This window comes from Anas platyrhynchos, chromosome 14 (assembly GCF_047663525.1).
Source record: "Anas platyrhynchos isolate ZD024472 breed Pekin duck chromosome 14, IASCAAS_PekinDuck_T2T, whole genome shotgun sequence".
Lineage (NCBI taxonomy): Eukaryota > Metazoa > Chordata > Aves > Anseriformes > Anatidae > Anas > Anas platyrhynchos.
In genome coordinates this window covers 6,158,055-6,179,765 of record NC_092600.1, presented here as the reverse complement: position 1 = coordinate 6,179,765, position 21,711 = coordinate 6,158,055, and the positions used below count along the sequence as shown (strand labels likewise).

The following is a 21,711-nucleotide window of genomic DNA, read 5'->3' as shown; positions in this document are numbered from 1 at the left end:
CCAAACTGATGAACAAACAGCATTAAAAAGCTTCAGCTATAACCACCTCTACCTAACAAACTTAGTGACAGAATGAAGAACATCTTCCCCTTGGAAGAACTCCAACATACTCTTGACTTGATAAAGCAAATCTAGACCTTTTTTATTTTTATTATTTTTTTAAACAATTTGCCAAGACTGGAATGAGAGATAAATAGAAGGCACAACAATTTTGCTTTTTTATACAAATACAAACTAAACATGAAAAAACCTCCCTATTTCAATAAAAAAATTTCACAAGTTCAGGAAAAGTGTTTTAAGAGTCAAGTTCTAGACATTTAAAACCTATCCCACAATCCAAAATTTTAAAGTGGTAAAACAGCAGTTAGAATTCTTTTCCGTGATCACGTATCAAAAGAAAAAAGATTCTACGGATACCCATTATTCCACTTTTACAGCGCCACAAAGAGAAAGGTGAATGTCAATTTTTCAAGTGGCAATATCTCCAGATCAGAGGATGTTCATATGACCCTCAAGGGATAAATCAATAGTTTTGCTTTCCTGCCCTTGAAATACTTGCCAAGTACTATGTTTTCCTACAGGCTCTTGAACGCATGCACGTGAAATATTATTCCACTGACTGAAATGCACCCAAATTCAGTAGAAGGGGAGAAAAAAGGAAAAACAAAAGACATTCTTCTAGGAAAGACCACCGGTACCAAAAAAAATCCAGTCCGTAAGTTTGAGGTGAGCAAGGAAATTCAGTTCTTTTCTTTTTAAAATCCACTTTTCCTAAAACGTTGTTCCACAAAGCTGGAATCTGGGACAAGGACTAGAAAAAATAATCACAAAACCATAACACAAACAAAAAGGGGCCAAAATAGTATCAAACGTAGCAGTCTATAACAGGCTAGGGCCACATTCCAAGATACCCAAGGCTGAAATTCACAAATCTGCAGGAAAAAAGGGTTTGCGCCACCACGTCAACATCCACGATGCATTCACTGGCGTTGCCCGATCCCCCTTCCAGCTCCAAATCCTGGCTTCTGGGACATTCCTCCACGTGGAGGCCCTCGAATCCCACCTCCCAGCCCCCCACGAGTGCCTCCAGGTCCACGTGGTCTGTTATCTCTGCGGTCACCCTCCCTGGCAGCTCGTGTTTTCTTCTCCTCCACATTCAAGCGCACCTCTCCCCTGAACATGATAGGCTGTAACAAAAGAAAAGAGGTACTTTCATTAAGGAAATATCCATAGGTCTCCTAAGTCAAATATCCTTGCAAATTTGTCTCATATCGTCCTTTCCATCCAAGGGAAGTGGTTTTCAGAAGAACATTCCTTATATCTTCTCCAGCCAAGCACGAGACTAGTTGCATACTCTGACCATAACCATTTTCTAGTAATTGTGAAATAATTCTAAGACCTAATGCTGAGCATTCTGACACTTTAAGAAGGATTTAAACTATTAACAGCAACCTAATTTCATTAATGTGGCAATCCAGTCTTCCACCGGAGCTTTTCTTCTTCTTCTGACACATAAAACATTAGACCCTCTCTACCACCTTGCTATAAAAAAGCAGTGAAGTTTTTCACTTTGATCAGTCAACTGTTTAGAGTTGCAGCAGCAAGTGCTTGCTAGATCAGAAATTTCAGTGAAATGAGAATGGAGATGAACAGGTTGGCAACATCCAGCAAGCTTCACTGCAGCCAGAGTTGAAGAACAGAAGACTAAGAACTACAGGAATACGGATTTGGTCATTCCAAACAACTTATTCCAGTAGTTGCACAAACAAGAATGTGAAGAATATTGAAAATATAGCATCATTGGCACAAGTGCTTTCATCAAACGAGAAGTTTAGCTATTTAATTCTGCTGAACTGGTTACAGAACTAACAGATCTAAGGATGAAGTACATCGCCTTGCTTTAGCCAGCAGCTATGCTGGACAAAGCAGCTGTAATGTGATGCTTTGACTATTGCAATAGCAGTGCAAACTCTCACGTTACATCAGATAACAGACATCAGGTTTACCTTTTTACTAACAACCTACCAAACCCTTTAAAACTCATTTATAGCCAATTTTATCATCAGAAGATCCCTACTGTTTCTGGAGACACGCTTGCCCAATGCACTGGGCCCACATGCAAAGCAACAGAATTTAGCACTGGTCAAAGCAGGGTAGGAGGTACATTAAAGTACTTTTTCAGGATTTAAGTCTATATTAAATACTTTAAGAATGCACATGCACTGTAATTTATGCATTTACATGGGCTTGCAGGAAAGATTCTTGTTTCTCCCTCTCAATCCTTTCTTACTCAACTTCTGGCCAAAAAAATCCTCCTTGCCCACACAGGTCAGACTCTACCTTTCCTCCCTGAAAGGTATTCACCTACTTCCTGTGCAGAGCTCACCAACCTCTCTTGGAAAAAGCCTCTACAATGAATTAGTTTTTAAACTCACTGGAGTTGTTACCACCTACCTTGATGTTTTACAAAAGGCTGTCTGTACACATGCTGTACAGGCCTTACCATAGGAAGGAAAGACACCCCACTTACTTGAGAATACACTTGAAATTAGAAAGGGACCAGGAGGAATAGCTTTTCTTGTCAGTCACTTGAAAAACACTGCCTGTTATCAAAAGAGCAACTAATCACTGACAAAAAGCTTATTTTACCCTGTTGCTAAGGATCTTCTGAACTGGTTCAGGATCATCAAACACCACAAACCCAAAGTTAGGGAGCTTCCCACCACTGTTGATACGCAGTTCAACCACATTGCCATAGCCTGCAAGAGAAGAGCCAAGTTCTTGGGTCACACATTAGAATGCCCTGTTAACCACACAGATGGCCATAACCCCAAACCCCAAGAAGTAAAATAGAGCAGCCAACTTACTTTGGAAAAATTCTTTTAGTTCACTTTTATCCACATCATGAGGAAGGTTCCCAACAAATAGCTGGTGACTGTCTGGGTACCTCACAATCCGTCTGGTTTCCACATCACCTTGTTCACCCTCACGAACTTGAACATAAAAGTAAGAAGTTTAAGAAAAGCCAGTCCACCTAAACAAAAAGCTAGGCACAGTCAAATTAAATGCCTTACAAAAAAATCTGAATTCAGACTGTCTATCCATTTACACATAAGTGTAAGCATCCCACACTAGCGGGTTTGTAACTGCTTGCTTTTTGTCACCTGACTGAAATCAAACACTCAGTAGAAACCTGGATACTTCATCGAATACTAAAAAACACTCTACAGCTTTGCAGACTAAGATAACCTAGAATAGCCATCTCGGTAGAAATATTCACTTACTGACAATTGAGATTTTCAAAACTTTAATGACACTGATTCCCCACACCAAAGAGAAGGAAACGCTGTTACAGTCTGTAGCTTTTCTTACTTGGTCTAGGACCCCTCTGTGGTGGGATGTTTGTTCGCTGCTCCCTCACTCTTTGATCCCTCTGAGGTCTCTGTGGTGGTGTCTGAGATTCAGGTTTTGCCTCAGGACGGGGCTGTATAAATTCAAAAAAGGAATTATCATGCAAGAATCAAACATAACTTTAGGGTTCAACCTGTAAGAGCTTACTATGAAGTTACAGGTAAAATACCTTGAAAATACAGAAAAGCCTAAATTTAGCTCAGCAAGGCCACAGATACACAGCTTATATTACAATAAAGTAATTGATTACAGACGTCTTGTTCATCAGCAGGCAAAGGAAAAACCATTAGAGAAACTGCCTCTCCTGCTGGGGGGGTAACAATTTTTTAGACTACAGATGCAGTCAGTACTCTCATGACCATTCCCTGTTTTTCCTTCACAAGTAATTATTCCTTCTCAATACAAAGAACAGGGAATTAGATTTATTAAATCTATCACAGGACACTGTGATAGTCTTCAGTCTCTTCAAGATCTCAGATCATAATCAAATAGATTTCACTATATTTTTCCTGTCTCAACTTACTGCCAGTCAGTTTAGCACTTAATGGCTGTAGTTGCTGGATTCCTACCTGTGAGACCGGTACTTTCACAACGTGGGGTGGTATTCCTGATACTGGAACAGCTCCACTGGGAGGGAGGTTCTTACTGGTTACTGATGCCCAGGAAAAAGTCTAAAAAAATGAAGATCGTAACTCAACTTCAGGTGCTTATCTCTCTGAAATATATTTCAGATGATATAGCTAACAGACACAGGGTAATAGGATAGCTTAGAAGTTTTACTTGACATTCTGGATTCAGCCTCTAAACTGCTCCAATTCAAAAGACTTTGTATTAGAATAACAAAGTCACACTTTAACCTACTTCTGAAACCCATGTAGAATTGAAATATTACACAGCAGCAGCCTAACACCAAGTATCAAACAAGAGGTTGAAGTATTGCTTTCTGGAATACTCATTTGACTACTTTTGCTTCTCTTGACACTGAAGAGTGACAAAAGTCACATTTCACCCATTTTGCTGATTTAGCACATTGGTTACAGTCTGTTCAAAGTTTCAGAAGCTCTGTATACAAAGAATTCTCACTGCTATCACAGTTCACACACCTACCGAGTTTACAAAGCCTTCCTTTACATCCTAATATCTTATTAGTCAAGCAGTTACTACTACCTATAATCTCAACTACCTATTACTGTCTAGGAGCCAACAGAAAGAAGGCAACTGGACTTTTAAAGAGTAACTTGGGCACGGGAAAGAATTAAAGCACTTATATCTAATTCCAGATACTTCTTGCACCAGAATAAGGAATAAAACAACTAAATTTTAACACTGGTGAAGCCACTACACCACAGAAAAGTGCCACCCACTGTCATTACCCTGGAGTCTTCTTGTACTGCAGGGGCTGGATCAGCAGGAGCTGGAGAAGGACTCTTCTCTGCAGTTTCTTCTGGAGCTGACTCCTCCAACACCGGCTCAGATTTTTCTTCCTGCACCTCCGGCTCAGGTTCCTGTTCAGGTTCTGGCTCTGGCTCAGGCTCTGCCTCCGCAGCTGTCTCTTCCAGGTGTTCCTCAATGTCATTGCTATTATCACCACAAAAGAGAAATAGAAGTAGTATCATATTTGATTAGATCACTGGGTCGTAAGGAATACTACTTGTTCAATACAGAAATCGATCACATTGCATTCAAGAGGAACAACAAAACTAATCTGTCTAGATGAGGCTACACTGCACAAGCATGCAAGTCTCACATTAGCACGCGACAGACCATCAAAAGCATTGCATCTACAGAAAATCTGGTATCCCCGCATTCAGCCTAACAGCACTTAAGTTTCTTCTGTCTTTCAACTGTCAAAAGGGACAATGATGAGTAGCATTAAGTTCATTTGACTTGTTTTACAAACGGTCTGTATTACACAACACCTGACTTAATCTAATGTAATTATTACCTGACAGCTTGCTCATAATAAGCACCAGTATCATCAGGAACAGCCTCAGGTGTCTGCTGTCTTTCCTCAGGTTCCTCCCCTTCTTCCTCTGATTCTAATCGAAGTTAGAAAAAACAGCTTTAATATTCAGTAGAAGCCTAAGTCATCTTCTACAACATGTATTTGAAGTCTCGTGTTTCCTATTTGTGCTCTTCAGCATATCAAGACATGACATTAAACATATTTCCTTATACTTATGCTATCATTTAGGTTACTCAGTTTTGACGAAGGTCTAACATTTTCTGAAGTATTTGGAAAAGCCAATTTGTACCCTACAAGTTTGATTGCTATTGCTCAAAAAAAAAGTCTTACAATTCTTTTAACACAAACAGAATATGCAAGAAAAATATCAATTGTCTGTATATTACAGATCTTTGCTGAAGTATAGATAGCATAGTAAAAGAAGAGTAAAACTACAGACAAGAAAGAGACCTGGAATACCATGAAGCCTAATGCTTTAAGAAAATAATTCCTCTAGTCTGGGAATAGAGCATTGAAACAGACTCAGAAACAAGTATGAGGAGAACCACACAGGATTTGCCTGTACTTACCCTCTGGAGGCTCAGTGTCAGAGTCACCAAAAACCTCATCTTGGTAGCGGAAGATATCATTGTGGACATAAAACTTGTTTGCAACAGATCCCTAGAAGGGCAAAGGAAGAAACTGATTCAATTGAATCAACTGAAATAATGTAAAAAGTGAAATAAGGTAATTATCTCATATAGCAACTCATCCGTTTCCCACTTAAAGGTTAATACAAATTTGCCCCCTTTAAAAGAAGTCTACACTATTCAGAAAAAAATAGCATCATACTAGCAACTCAAGCATGTATGAGCCAAGAGGAAGAAATTTAGTGCTTTTTATTCTGATAGCTGACAAAAACACTGACAGATTAGGATCCAGAGCTCTCTGTGATTTGAAACATCTATTTTTCAGTTTGACCTAAGGCTAAGAATTAAGTGATCTTGCAATCCTTTTTTCACCACCATTTTCAATTATTTGAACGATTTTGTTCAGAAAAGTGCCTATTTTGAAGACCGCCTTAAACGACAAATAAACTATTTAGAGAATATGAAAATCTGGATCCTTTGTCTTCAAAGGACAAAGTGTTTTCCTCTTTCCACTAGTACTTTTCTGATACAAGGGCAAGTTCCTAGGAGAGCAAATCAAAGAATGAATTTTAAAATATATAAGGAAAAAGTGTGTTGCAAATACCTAGTATCCTTAAGTCAAGATGTTTACATCTGCAGTTATGATGTTCTGGATTAACAGATCCAGAACATACAGAAGCAGGGATATTCCTTAGGAATCTCCAGAGTATTACTACTGAATTGTGTGGTAAGCTACCTCAGATTCCAACAGTGAATCAAAAAGGCCTCAAATCCTGACCTTATAGTGTAAGCACTGTAATAACTCTGTCACTCAATATAGCATACCTCAGGTGCAAGCACAAACGTCTGCATGAATCTGCGCACTGGCTGCATGTTATTAGAGAGCTCTCCCATCACCTGGACTACAACACCATCATTGAGGGTAGCATGGGCATCCACATGACGGATCTTTGTGTGGCAGTCCTTGAAGTTTAATGACAGCACCTTCTTGTGGATATCCTACAAAAGGACAGAACACAGGTTACACTGTGAAAGCCATTTCTGCTAAGTCAGCAGCCTCCAAAGCAAGAAAACAAAACACTCTGTTTTAAATTCTATTTCTAAACTGCAGCAAGCAAGCTTGGCAGCATTCTCTTTGTTTTGCTTTGCAAGCAATTTTATTTTATTAACTTTACTAAAAGGAAGCACATCTTGCTTCACTATTGCTGTTTACAATTAGGCAGTTGTTTCTCCCCATTTTCTACAGAAAGCACTTTGACAAAGTGAATGAATCACAGCTGGATATCTGCCTCAACCCACAAAGGAGACCAGAAAAAGAATGAAATGACACTAAGTTTTTCCAAGTACTTACAGATTGCCCATAGACTGCATCAGCTGGTTTTCCATTAGAATCCAAGCCACCATGGACGTAGGAAGAGTTCTTTCCATAAAACCTGTTGGAAAGAAGTTCTAAATATTTGTTGTGTAACAACACAGCCTCTACATTTGGGTGCACTATAATATACTATCAGGCAAGTATTTTTTTCTGCCTTCATGACTGGAATAAAGCCATACAATTCGAGTGTCACTAACAATTTTCTTTGATCAAAGGAGAAAACAAAAGTACAAAGATCTCCTGTGTAAGCTGCACTGTTCAGGTCTGTCAGATACCCAAGCACTAATAGTCAAAAACAAAAAAGTGTCTTATAGGAAACTAGATGGTGCAACCCTGTTCTCCTTTTCCTGTGTAAGGGCTATAAAGTAACAGTATCCTGAACACACAGGACATGAAAGGCTTCCCTCAAGCTCTGGTTTAAAGCTTCAGCAAGGAGCAATAGCAGTTTTTGTTCATCTACAGTACTGAAAGCACTGCACATAAGCCTCCCATTTTATAACTAGAAATTACAAGCTAAGAAGTCAAACATCATGGGACTGCATTCTGACAGCAGATTAAAAAAAGGCTAGAACTGGAATCCACAGCATGTCCTAAACTTTCCTCCGACCCAAAAGGAGGAGGTCAGCTGTCCACTTAACTAGAAAAGTATCTGAAAAGCCTTTTGAAAGTTTTCCTGAGACTAGAAGGAAAGTTTCAGGAGTTGTTTATCTACCACATCAAAGTACAATATAACAAAATGTATCTTCAAAAATGAGCGTAAATCCTCAATGTAGGATACCTATCAAGTCAAACGGGACCATTTTATTTCAAAAACAGACTGTAGTTTGCTGCACATTCATAATTTGTCTGATTTCCTTTAAGCAACAGCCAGTGGTATGACTGAGACATACCAGTATAGGAGTACATGCCTTTTTCAGTTTCTCCCCTAGTCAGGAGGCATGGTACCAAGACAAACAAAACTGTTTAAGTAATGTTTATCCAGCTTTCATTTATACTGATTACAACTACAAGCTGCAAGCAACATACTGATTTACCTTTTTTATTTAGAATGAATCTAGCAGTATTTCAATAGCAATCAGAACAAAAAGTTTTTATAGCTCCTTTAATCTTCATTCATGTTTTAACCTAGTTGATCAAAACTGAAAGCAAACTACACCCAGAGTCTGTCTTGGGTAAAGTACACTTAAATGCCCAAATCTTAAATCTGGCAAGCCAAGTCATGGCAATAAGTTTATTTACTGATTTTAACAAAAAAATAAGAAATGCATACAGAAAAAAAAAAAGCAAAGCAGAGCCTTACCTGTGCAAATAGTCAGGTGCCTGGTTCAGCAGAGTATAGTACTGCCTCACAAATTCCCGCCCGACCAGCAGGGGACTTGGCTTCTCCATCACCATTTCTTTGGTCAACTGAAAGCTAAAGAAAATCAAAAGCTCCATAAAACACTAGCATTTCACATTACTGTTCAAATACTGAAAGCATAAGCCATATAATCATGGTGGAAAGCACAAACGAAAACCTGTTAGCAGTTCTACCACAGTAAGCAGTTTAACCGATGTTTTCGGAGACATCAATCTTTGGTGCTGAGGAGAGGACTGCCAGGGAGCAAAAACCAGTGGTGGGAGAAGCTGCACAAGCAAGGGAGATTACCTCATAACACGCCACCATGTAATCATCCTTACCCTCAGTAAAATGCAGGTAGCAAGCAAGTATGGTTCGTCAATAGGATTTGCTAAGTGGCTAAGTCATTTACAGTTGATCCAAGTTCTACTTACCTCACTTGACTTCAGAATCAGAATTAAAAGTCAGATGTTCCAAAGCAAAGCCTGTGCTACTGTATTAAGGGCATTTTTAAAAGGTCAGAAAGAGTCCAATCTATTTTTGTCAGTAGTGCAGCACTCCCTGCCTGTGAGTGACAAGTGCTGTAGAGGAATATCGGATTATACCAAAATTACTGTGCTACAAACAGAAACGTATGCTGCTTTTCCCTTACTTTCCCTGAACTCAGCAAGTTACCTATCAGTTCTATCTAAAAGATCAAATACCTAGGCCAAAGGACAAATTGATCTAGGTACCTTCTACCCAACTCCAGCGAGCCAGTAAATTACAAGAAAGAAGTATTTGCAGGTAAATTATACACATATCCCTTCAGGCCAGGTCAGTCAAAACAAAGAACATTCCTGTTTCCTTCTTTTCAAGCATTCATGCAAGCTGTTCAAATTCATACAAGACAAGATTGAAACTGGAAGGAGAATGTAGAAATATGCTCTGGCATCAGTGCACACAGTTCAGGTGTTTCTGCAAATCCAAACTAATACAGTACCAACTTGAGCCCCAGGAAACCACCACTAATTCAGAAGACAGCATTCACTTAGCTGCTTTTTCTTAATACTGCAGTTAGGAGTAGCTTCAAGTGGCAACGTTACCTAAAGAACTGAACAATGCAAATCAGACTAAGCAGGTCCTCAAGCAGAAAGCAATCCAGATGGAGTCTGCAAAGCACATGCCATGGCAGTTACACTGGGACAAGTTTTCTCCTGTCACATAGCAGCACCCTGTAGCCAGGGTAAACAGAGTTGCCCACAACTATCACCTGAACAAAGCCAGGGGAAACAGACTGCCTTTTCCATGTACTTGTACAAAGCCTCATCCCATTCACCCTAGGATCTTGTCTGAAATTCAAGAAATGAAAGCAGCAAGCAAAATTTTTAAATGCTAAGAACAGGTAACAAATTGTAGCTCCAGCAGACAGAGGTGACCTACCAGGTGAGGATATGACATCAACTGTTTCAAGTGCATTGTCATGTATAGGTCTGCACAGGAAACTAAAATCATGCTGCAGTATGTATGAGGAATGAAAAAAAAAAATTTCAACACCCCCGTCAAAAAAAAAACAAACACAAGAGGAAGCATGGAGCATGGGATTTTGCATAAAGCTAAATCCAAACTAATCTGGCACCTTTCTTCTATCTCTAACTGCGGTCTAACACAAAACATGCTGTAAATGAAAGACACAAGGCAACATTTAAGCAGTGGCAGAACATGCCAATAATGTATTTGAGGACGCGATTCCACCCAAACCACCAGCAGTGGTCAGTGTGCATTGCATCCAGAGATACAACACACTAATTCCTACCCTGGGAGGTGTGCAGCTTCAGGTTCAAACCAGAAGATCTAACTAGAATGCTATTACTACAGCAGAACTTGATAAAGCTTTGCATGCATTGATATGTATTATGTGTATTGTTCTGCTTTTAACAGAAAAAGGGATGAGTTATTCACACCACTTTCTCTTTAAGTTTTAAAACAAAGCCTATACATTCCATCTCTGAAATGCACTTCTTCCTAGTTAAATATAGGGGAGAAAGATCTGACAGGCTCCAGAGGATGAATGTATACATGAGCTCCTGCTCGTTCAGTAGGAAGTGTGTGTATCAACACCGTACAAGGAAACACTACTTACGTGACAGCACACAGAGTAAGACCAAACATGACCTAGAACTAACAAGGGCTTTTTAATAAATCAAAAAGCTTTGTCATTTGGTGGTATTCAAGAGCTAATCGTGGAGAAAGTGCTATGCCACGGTTGGGCCTGGCCTGCAGGAAGTGCTCAGATTCTGCAGACCGCTTTCATTTTAGGAAGTTCCCAGTATTTGTGGTTTTGAAGAAGCCTTTGAATTGTAAGCATAGTGTCCGCACATACAGATGTCCGAGACTGAACACAGTCTGAAGTAACTAATTAAAACCTCAAATTTATGAACTTGATTGCCTTCTAGTGCATGTTAAATTAGATCCCCACTAAATATCAGACAGTAAGAAAAACACAACAGGGCAAGTAAGGATAAGCTGCGGGTACCATGCTGATTTCTTAATTTCACTTTCTATTTCCTGTAAAGCACTTGTGAAATACGATCATTGCAAGCAGCAGAATGACCCTGAAGCAGCTGCAGTGGCAGACAACACCTTCACTTTTCAGACTCAGCTTGGCTTACCAGGCAATGCAAGACTCAAATGTTCCACAGAAGTTCAAAACCTTGCCCGTGCTGTGAGTTTACAACTGGAAGACCAGTTCTACCATATCCCCTACACTGAGTAGGGCATGAGCTCCACATAAGACTGCATGCACACACTCCTTGTTCACTCCCCTTTCCTTTTTCTAGGGGAAGTTGGGGGTGTAATGAATGAATTTCATTTCTTTACAAACTAGTTTCCTCTAGAATCCAGCCACATCCCTATTGATGCCCACAGGCATGTTTTCTACACAGTTCTGTTAAAGGTATCAGGCTCCTCTGAGAATTATTTTCCAATTGCTTCTAATATGAATGTACAAAGCTGGATTTCCTCACAAAATGGTGAACTGTTACCTGCAGGACTGGAGTCACAACAGCTCACTACCAAAAGCTCTTTCGGATTTGTCCTCAGTGAAAGACTCTTCACCTGCAGTAACCCACCAGCACTCACATCATCTTCTGTGCTGTTCTGACTTGTCCCAGCACTACACTGAAGACATATGGGAGGTAGTGGCTAGTGGTTATGCCATATTTACCGGACATACTCCTACTGCAGAGGGTGAAAAATGTCAGAACCAACTCTTCCCATGGAAAGAGGAGGAATAGCAGAGTGCCCAGCTCTCATTAGGATCTGAAAAGAAATGGGAAAAACCTCTATGTGACCTAATCAGGGGACAACAATCTGTTTTTACTCCTGCTGCACCTGCTGTTCTGCCAGTTACCATCTGTTCTTGAGCCCCAGCCAGCGCAACCTGAATGATACAAGCCAAGCATCTCCAGAGAATATTTGCTCCCTAGCACTCATGAGCAGTTTGTTACTTGCCTCTCTATTCCTTGAGCTTAGAATAACTGCAAATATTTTTTACTACATTTCTACCACACAGGTCATGATGGTAACAAATGTTTGAGCTGTCACAGCATTAGTCCTGATAGCAGTTTATCCAAATAGTGTTGTCAATTGAGATGAAAGGATGAGAGTTGATAGGAAAAGCTGGAAATTGGTGAGATTCATTCAGAAATATGCATTCATATCATTCCATATATGTAAAACACGGAGTAATTCAAATTATAGCAAATATATTAGAACAATTCTGCAACGTAACTGAGCCCTTTCCTTAAGCCAGGAGACTTACAAATGCCTCCTTTACAGCGGTTATCACCTGGCTAGTGGAAAATTCCACCATCTGTTACAATGCTCCTACTTGGCAGGAAATCAATGCCAGGCACTGAATTTCTAGAGTACAGTTATGTAAATTAGAGCCATTTATGTAAATTGTGTATTAGCAAAATTAGGTCCAAGGAGCATATTAGCATGTTAGTATTAACAGAATTAATAGGGTCAAAGAAAATCTAGTATTTTCTCAGAGTGCTATACAATTGTGAAAGTGAAACATCGGCTGTCTAAACTTTATTTTTGACTTTTATTCCATACAAGAAGCAGTCTGTCAAAAAACCCCCAGAGGTACTACAACAGATTGTAGTTCTGATTGAGATATTACACAGCAGACACAAGGAACAATCCTATAGCAGTTCCACATGCTCTCTTTTGGCTGTTGGTGTGCTGTAAGACAAGAATGTAATATCAAATGAGCCTCTCTACAAATTGGTCCATTTTACAGAATAAGAAGTGTCATTTCCCCGCCACCTTTTAATTGCAGGTTTAACTAAGATATTCTCATAGAGCTGCTACACTGCTTCTGACACCCTAGTCAACTTCTATGAAGTACAATTCGTATCTTTCATTTCTAAACCTTTACCCCTAAATATACAAAGGCAACTCTGACAATATAATTGATACACTCCACAGATCAAGATATTTTTCCCCTTTAAACCAGAATGCCAGATTTCTCATGCAATTCTACTTCCTTATTTTCGTATCAATCATTTCCTTAACATAGAAGGACTTTGAGAACTTAAAACACCCAGAGAAGCTCACATGGAAGAGCAGCATCTACATCTAAGTTTCACATAACAAAACTGGCAAAAAAAAAAAAAAGAAAGCAATTTTGCTGGACTTTAAAGGTCTGGTCAATAATTAACAGGATTGTGTAATTAAGTGTCATTTAGGATTTCTGCAGGTTCCTTAGGAAGACATAGGAAGAGGTGGGGATGTTCAAAGCTACAAACCATTTATCTATATGGAGTAACCCGCATTAGAAGCAGTTGCTTTGGACAACAGAAAAACAGCCAGTACAAATGAAATAAAACTCCCTAGCATTTTGTAGGTAATGCCTGGTAGAAGCATAAGTTAAATCAACAAAGGCAAAAAATCCCATTAGTTCCCCCTCTCCACACATTTTACGTGACTGGTGGTTGCTATTGATGCTGATTAAACAAAACCAGGGCAGCCGGTACCTGTGTGAACTGAGATACAAAACACTGCAGAGCGAACAATGCAACGCAAACAAACCAAACTTGCATCACTCGGCAAATTCCAGAGCCTGTCTCATCCGGGGATTTGTATCATACACTAGCTTTCTCTCAAGTAGGATGAGTAACGTAAGCCTTTGAGAAAATGCATATTTAAAACACTACAAGATACCAGATACACTGAGATGCGAGATGCCCTTCTTTTAATGCAGCATTAACTATCTGAGGGGGAGAGGGAATAAAAAATAACCCCAGTTGTTAACCTCAGACCAAACCATGAAGTGATGAAAAAGCACCTCAAATAGCTAAGCCACAAAAGCTTCAAAGCACTAAGCTCCTTTAAAAAACAGGTGTCATTACTGGTGTCACATGGATGAAGTACAGCATCACAAGGAGCAGTATCACAGCAATACAGCTTGCATTTTATACACAAGCCGTTACAGTTACCTGCCAGCACAGCTCTACTTTGAGTTTTGACAGATCCAGAGGGGAAACACTGTCTGAAAAATCATCGTAAGAGATAACAAGCCATACGCTGAAAGCTACACAATGGGTTAACTTGGCCAAAGAACAGTGAAACATTTAAAGACTGAATTTGCAACAACACATCATGAGGTTAGGTGCATCCAAATTAACAGGCCATAGGAAGTATTGACTACAAACTTCCAGAGACAGGTACTCCTCAACCAAGATCAGAGCAGTGTGCAGTCCAAAGTATCTCACACAGAAGAGCCTTTATTAATAATCTTCAAGATGTGGATCTGGATACTTAATGCAGCTGTTTCTCCACTGGCTAATAAAGAATGGCATCTTCCATCCAACAACCATGTTGCCTACAAAGAAGCAGTGCCTCAGTTCACAGGGTCCCTGAGCCAGGAGCTGGAATCTGAAAAATCAGACAGCAACCAGAATGCTCCGCCCTTGGGTAAGCATCAGTGCTTCATTAACGTGATACTGCAGAAAGGCAGAGCACTACCTGAACCCCTTTCTGAAGCTCTTTGAGACATACTGATGAAGGACTCCGCAGAAGAGCTATGCGTTGTACTAACTAGAAGACAAAGAATTAAGAAAACTGAATTAAAAATGAACTATTTGGATAATTTGATTCGAAAATAATCAGGATAAGATGATAAGAGTTATGTTTAAAATTGGATAAAAATAGTTCAGAATTACATTCAACGCTGTTCATGCTAATGCTGAAAAACCACTGCTTGCCAGTGGCAGATGGGAAGCCTTACCCAGCAGCAATGTACAGCCCTTAAACACTGCAAGAATACAAATAAACAAACCATGAATTGCTGCAGAAGAGCTGTCATTCTAGAAGTCAGCCTGTGTTTTTGCTAACAAACCTAAGTGTGAACCACAAGTACATGGATGCAATGGAGTCTGCCAGCTTCCAGTCAACATTCAGTGTTTCTTGTATTGTTCAGCTCTGCCAAGCAAGAAAGAGACAAACTGGTGATTTTTTACTGCTATTATTCAGAATTTACATGAATATTGACCACTTCAGAGGAATACAACTTCAAGAGCATTAAGATCAAAAGCAGAGAAGCTGAATACAAAGAGAACTACCTAAAGTATAAGTATGGCACAGTGATCTGGAAAATCAGAGATACTATCCTAGTTAGGAACACAAAGGCCCACGTGCTGCCCAAAGACAAACAGTAGATTAGGCCCTGTTTAAAATGGAATGGAGACAGAAGTGATCTAACTTTGAATCCTAAAATAAATTGGAATTACACTTAAATGTTATCATAAGAGTTTCTCAACAAGTATTCTTAGCCTGTCCACAAAACACTTTCCTTTCCCTGAATAGAGGGCCTACTTCGGTTGTGGGTTCAATTTTTTTTTCCATTTTCAAATCTTTTTCAACCGCCTTCCAATTTTCTACTACTTTGTATCGCAGTCACCACCTCTATTCAGTGAAAACCGCAACATCAGTGATACACAGAAGGAGACTAGCACTTTGGCAGAAGCAGCTAAGCATTTGGGTTCCTGCCTAGAATTAGCATCTAGAAACAGGTTTTATTGCAGTTAATGTTGTAACAGCTGCCCCATGCCCATGACCCAGCAAGGGTCACCTTTCAGTCATCAAGTTCAGACTGCAACCAGTGTATTTGTATTACTTTTTGAAAACTTCTGCTGTTCTGTATCACGGGAGACAAACATTCAAACTCCAAAGATACATATCTAAGTTATTTCTTACATTGCCAACAGACCAAAACACAGTTTCACAGGCAGTTTATTGCAATACTTTTATTTCAATAACATGCACTAGAGATTTATGATAGGGAAGTGAGGTGTTTGCTCTCCATTCTCAGATGTCCTAGCATGGCTCTGCACCTCTCAACAAGTCATCACAATCCACACGCCACTCTTTACACAAAGGAGATGCAGAAGCTCTAGAAAGCACACATTAAATTTGCTATTATTCAGTATTTATTGACCAGAAAATACTGGAGCACCAAGCTAGACATCTTAATCCCTCTGGTCTTCCCAGACGCCCAAAAGGCAAGAGCTCTGAATTGATGGCTACTTTTCTAAACCCCTCCTGCAGAAGGACTGTGCTACTGACAGCAGACTTTATACACACAGTCTCAGAAGTACAAACTGAATTTCAATTGTTGTTTGGGGGACCTTCATGAGATGCTGTAAAGGTCAGCTCTCACCTGCAGCAGGTCTTACCACACACCTGTAAACAGCCAGTGTTTTTGTTTTTAGAACACCCATAAATAATTTGGTCATCCTCCAGTAAGTTACCCCCAAGACAATCCCAACAGCCTCTACATGTACCAACTCCCCTGAATCCCTTTTTCTCTGGATGTACAGTTCAATCAATTACTGAACATTTGTAGCCAGACATGTTATATTAAGCAAGCAGCTCCAAAACAAATGGAACATGCCTCATCCCTTCGCCATTTCATACACTTTTGGGGGCTGCTTATATCCTGCTTTAATTTTATAAGGAAAAGCTGAAAATTGTCTTGACAAGGAAATAAAGCAAGTTAAACAAGGCTACTGCAAGGGACCTGATGCAAGATAAACTAAGATAATCTGCCCTGAGCATAACTAGCTCAGATCACCACAAGATAGCTGTGTTGCATTAAGCATTACAGAGAAGACTGGCCCCTGTGATTTGATGGAAGTCACAAGTTAATTCCTCTTCAAGATGCGAGTTCTCCCAAATCTCAAAGCCTTGAGAATTCATAGAAATATTCCTATGCTTCTTTTAATCCTAAAATCAGATCCTCCCAAAGAGGTCATCTCCTACACTAGAGGAAGGATTTCTATACCTAACCGGACCTATTCTAACTTCCCTTTCACTTAGCCTACTAACAGAAGTATTGTCTTTCTGCAAAGCTACATTTCAACCATGGAAATTTCACCTTAAAGGCGAGTGACATTCTGAACGGTTTGTTTACTGATTTTGTTAATGAAAATTAAGTCAGATTTATGTCCATGCTGCACTCTGAACTGCTTCCCTATGAAGTAGCTACTTCTACCCTATGATTTTGCCATTAGAACAGGTTTTGTTTTGACATCCAAGAGCTGCTCCAACAACTCAATGAAGTTGGCAGCAGATCCAGTCATCTTCTCTTAGCTCTGCAATTTTTCCATTTGGCTCCACTGCAGCTTCTTAAAGTAAAAAGCCAAAGTTACTCCCAAGCACTCAGATGAAGCAGATTAGAACACCTAGCTACACAGATATTACAAAGAAACAAGCACACTCCCACTTGGATTAAAGTCACAAGAATTAAGACTTGATAAAATATTTTCTGCACACTAAGCAACAGATGCCTTTAGGAGCCAACCATGTCAACTCTGTCAGCCACAGAAGACTCTTAACCATCAAATGCAGACTGGTCCTAGCAATTAAGGCTGATCCATCGTGGTATTGTTACTTTAAGACACTTAAAACCAAAACAGATCAGCATAATAGCCGAAGTGAAACTAGAAACAGTACAGGGCAAGGCAGAAGGAAATGGATGATGGCCACCCACATTTTAAGATTCAATATTCCACATTTGCCTCAGCAAGGAATGTACAAATCTGTTCTAAGCCTCAGAACTGACAGCTCACGATCTCTGAGCAAGTATTCCACCAGCTAGGCCTTCTGGAAGAGGTCCAGCCTTAATATAGCTAAACTAGGGCTCCAGACCTATATAATACTCACTGCCAGCGAAGTTCGAGGCATCCTTTTAGATTAGCTGAAGATTAGGGGGTTCGTTTGTTTATTTTGGTTGGGGGCAGCATTTTTTTCAAGTTGTATTTTTCCATGTGGTCAGTGAAGTAGCTGGAGATTACCAAGTCTATTTGCAGTTTCTGCACAAAGTTATTAGTTTCTTCAAATCAATTCTGGAAGTTTGACACAGGCACCTGTAAAAAAATATCCACCCTTCCAGGCAAAACTATTACTTCCACCTCTGGTTTATTTCAAGCACAGCAGACTACAGCCAGAGTAGCTACTAGTACCACCCAAAGCCATGCTCTACTTTGATTTCCTCTTTGATTTTTCTTTCATCACGCTACTTCCTTGGAGAAAAATGCTCATTTCTAGTATTAAAACTACAACACTCAATTCAAGCTTTTTCTAACTCATCCAGTAAGCCATTTATGTTAATCTCATGACTGCTCTCTCAAAATTACTACTGTTATGAACAGAAACATCAATGTGCACGTACAGCAACACCACTTGTCTTATTACACTTGCATTAAAGCACGCTCCTCAGCATACACTATTACAACAGTCCACAAGGAGAAAAAATGTTAGCTTCCTGAACCAGTTCTCAGACATACACCATTCACTTTCAGTAGTGACTGAGGGTATCAAAACCAACATCACCTTGTAGAACACACTAAAACAAGGTGCATCTTGCTGAAGTCATTTTTAAGTGTGAATTCTGATAGCAAACTCAAACTTTTGCAGTACATTCTCAAGAGACCACGGGTAGTAAGTGCACAAAAACCAGGACTACAGTGAAGAACTTCCTGTTTCATTAGGTGCCTGAAGGTTTCATATTTAAAAATTGGTGTTCAAACCCAGAGTACCATCAGCTGCGTGACAAACTGCGTTGATGCTGCTGTGTCAGCAGCAAAAAGAATAATAGGGCAAAGCGGTCCTATACTCACAGCATACAAAGCTTTCCCACCATCTACTTTTGGTTTTGTTTCTTAGATCGCAGTGTCACCAAAAAAAGCGAGGAATCCCTTCAGGTGATACTGATGTTTACATTTGACCCGCATGCACAAAGGAAATTTGGTCTGCCTGGTCTTCCCTTTTACTTTCAAGTACATTTTCCAGCCTTCAACTAAATGGGCTCATACTTCAACAAGTTCCCTTTTTGGGGCTATCTCGTATTCTTTTATTTCCCACATCTCAAGGGAGACCACTATTCAGTTGGATCTGATGCATACAAGATTCTTTTAGAAAGATTTATATTTAGGGATGTACATTTACAAAGGCTTCAAAGCTGATGTGATCCTTTTTCTAGGACGGTGCAGAACTCCACTTGCTAGTGTGTTTTAACTCTGCCTTTCGGGAAAACTCATTTTGGAACATGAATTACTAACAAAAAGCCTAGAGATTCTCTTCACAAAGATGCTCTACTACTGGGGTACAAAACCCCTAAGCATGTAAATAATTAGAAGTGGCCTTCAGTTTAGCTATATTGCCTACTAAGCTGCCTTCTACCTTTTTTTTTTTTTTAAAACTGAAGCTAAATTTCACTTCATTAAGAACACCGACTGAAACAGTCCTGGAAAAGGTGAGTGAGTCCAGTTCACAGGATGCACCCATGTTACCTCCAGAATCAGAGAAGTATCACAGAACTTTTTTTTTTTTTTTTAAGTAAAAGTCTCTCCTTACAGAAATAGAATTTAAAAAAAAAATGAAAACTTGGTCAAAATGAAGATTTCAGAAAAGAACCCAAGTGCAGTTTTTGTTTCCCAACTTCTTCACCCCCTTCTCTTTATGATGCCCATCCACAAGGTCTCGTTAGCACCCACCACGCACCACATTTGATTGGTGGCACCTGGGAGCGTTAGCTTTTGGAGCTCGGTGGCAGTGTCCACATTTCCTAAAGCTGTCACTGTGAGAGCACAGGCTAGACAAAAATAGCATGCACTGAAAACATGGCGGCTTGCTACAAACGCTGCTTTCAACCGATTGTGGGGGGGAGAAAAAAAATAAATCATTTTCTTTGGATGGGGTAATTGAGTATATGTACGCAAGCCGTAACAAAAGAGGTCACCAGGTAAGCGCGTCAGGAATTGGTAACGTATCAGATAAAGCTTGAGGCTGAAGCGCACGTGAGAGATGCAGGAAACCTTCCCGCTGTGGGGTTTTCCTTCCCTTTCCCCTTTCTCTCCCCCTCACCCAGGGCACGGGGTGCCCCCCGAGAGCCCGGGCAGCCCCCCCGCAGCAGCCCCTCGCCTTTCACTCCCGGCTTAATCCCGGCCCCAGCCAAGGTCACGCAGCGAGCGGGGCCACGATGCGCGCCCCCCTGCCGGCTCCCTCCATCCACCAACCCCACGGGGGCCGCCCCCTCCCTGCCCCCGCTCCCCTTACACCCCATCCCTACCCGGTTTTATCCCCCAAAAAATTAAAAAATAAATAAAAACCCACAAACCCACCCTCACGGACACAAGGCGCGCGCCCAGCCGAGAACAAAGCTGGCGGCCCCGCGCCCCGACCCGCACCACGCGGCCCCCCCGCGGCCCCTTCCCAGCCCCCAAAACAACCCCGGGGAGCCCCGAGGGGGGGCCCGGACACCCCCACACCCCCCCCTCCCAGGGCAGCCTCCGGGGGCGCTGCGGGCCCCAGGGGCTCCCCCGCTCCCCTCAAGGAGCCTGCCCAAGGTGTGGGGGGGCGGGGAACGGCCACAAGGCCCCAAGAGGCCCGGGGGGGGCCTCGTGAGCGCGGCCGCGGCCTCCTCACCCCCAGGGGGGCCCCCCCAGGTCCCCCCTCAGGCCGCGGCCTGCGCCGGGGAGGGGGAAGGGGGGGATTGGGGGGGGGCCGGGCCCCCTTCAGCCGCCCCCCGTGGGCTCCCAGCAGCCCGCCCGGCGCGCCCCGGGCCCCCCCCGGTCACCTGCGGGCGGAGCGGGACGGGAGCGGGAGGCGCCGCTTCACCACAGGCCTGCCCCGGCGGACGAGAAGCACCTCACGCAGCGGCGTGCTCTGCCGCCGGCTGCATATATCCGGCGCGCAACCTAACCCGGCGGCGGGAGGATCCACCAATCAGAGCGCGCCGCTCGACCGCCTTCGGATGCCGATTGGTGCGCCAGGGGGAGAGGGGGTGGGACGGGGAGTGAGCGGCAGGTCGTGTTACCAATTGTGTTACCTGGCTGCGCGGGGAGGGAAGATTGACCGACGCGTTGCGCAACCAATAGGCGGAGGGATTCTCGCTGAGGGGGCGGGATGAGACGTGATGGATCGCCCCTCCGGCCAATAGAACGACACTCCCCGCGCTTCTAGGCGCGAAGGGCGGGGCCTCCCTGACGCGGTAGTGTGGTTGAGGCGCGCAGCGGCGCCCTTGAGAAAGTGCTGGTAAACCCCGTTAATAGAAAGGGGCGGGACAACGCGCGGCACGGGGCGCGCCGACCAATGGGACCGCGTAGCGGGCCTTGACGGACAGCCAACCTCCGGCGGCCTTAAAGGGCCAGGCAGCGCGCGCGGCGTGCCCCGCACCACCCCCTGCTGGAGGCGCGGGGGGCGCGCACAAAATGGCGGCGGGGCCATGCCCAGCCCCGGGCCTGGCGGCCACCACCCCACAGCTCCCCCTGCACGGCCCCAGGAGCCCCTGAGGAGAGCAGGGCAGCGAGGAAGCCCCAGTCAGCCCCTAAAATGACGCGTTATCCCTTTGTGTACACCACATCCACCCCACACCTCTCAGTGGCATGAAGCAAATATAGATTTAACCCCCCAAAATGCCGTCCCCCCCCCCCCGCTGCCG

At 42.2% G+C, this 21,711-nt stretch overlaps 1 protein-coding gene across 2 annotated transcripts; it reads right to left on the bottom strand.

Annotated features, from left to right (window-relative positions):
* Window positions 1–117: 117 nt before the first annotated feature.
* Window positions 118–21,004, bottom strand: G3BP1 (G3BP stress granule assembly factor 1). Of its 2 annotated transcripts, none has more exons than XM_027468098.3 (12): window positions 20,848–21,004; window positions 8,682–8,795; window positions 7,358–7,439; window positions 6,832–7,005; window positions 5,947–6,037; window positions 5,357–5,450; window positions 4,785–4,989; window positions 3,981–4,082; window positions 3,373–3,484; window positions 2,868–2,993; window positions 2,650–2,780; window positions 118–1,187 (listed from the first exon to the last, which is right to left on the bottom strand). In XM_027468098.3, exons 2-12 carry the CDS (start codon window positions 8,774–8,776, stop codon window positions 981–983), a joined length of 1,419 nt encoding a protein of 472 aa, XP_027323899.1. In that variant the 5' UTR covers window positions 8,777–8,795; window positions 20,848–21,004; the 3' UTR covers window positions 118–980. The 2 variants fall into 2 exon arrangements, with proteins under 2 accessions (XP_027323899.1, XP_027323900.1); XM_027468099.3 differs by having other exon boundaries at window positions 2,650–2,759.
* Window positions 21,005–21,711: the final 707 nt, after the last annotated feature.

What these genes read in the sequence shown, in the direction of transcription:
- G3BP1 (XM_027468098.3), bottom strand. Translation starts at nt 8,776, where the DNA reads ATGGTGATGGAGAAGCCAAGTCCCCTGCTGGTCGGGCGGGAATTTGTG. An exon ending in TATTATGAGCAAGCTGTCAG is followed by an intron (nt 4,990 to 5,356) that starts GTAATAATTACA and finishes TGGTGATAATAG; the next exon opens with CAATGACATTGAGGAACACC. An exon ending in CAGTACAAGAAGACTCCAGG is followed by an intron (nt 4,083 to 4,784) that starts GTAATGACAGTG and finishes TCATTTTTTTAG; the next exon opens with ACTTTTTCCTGGGCATCAGT.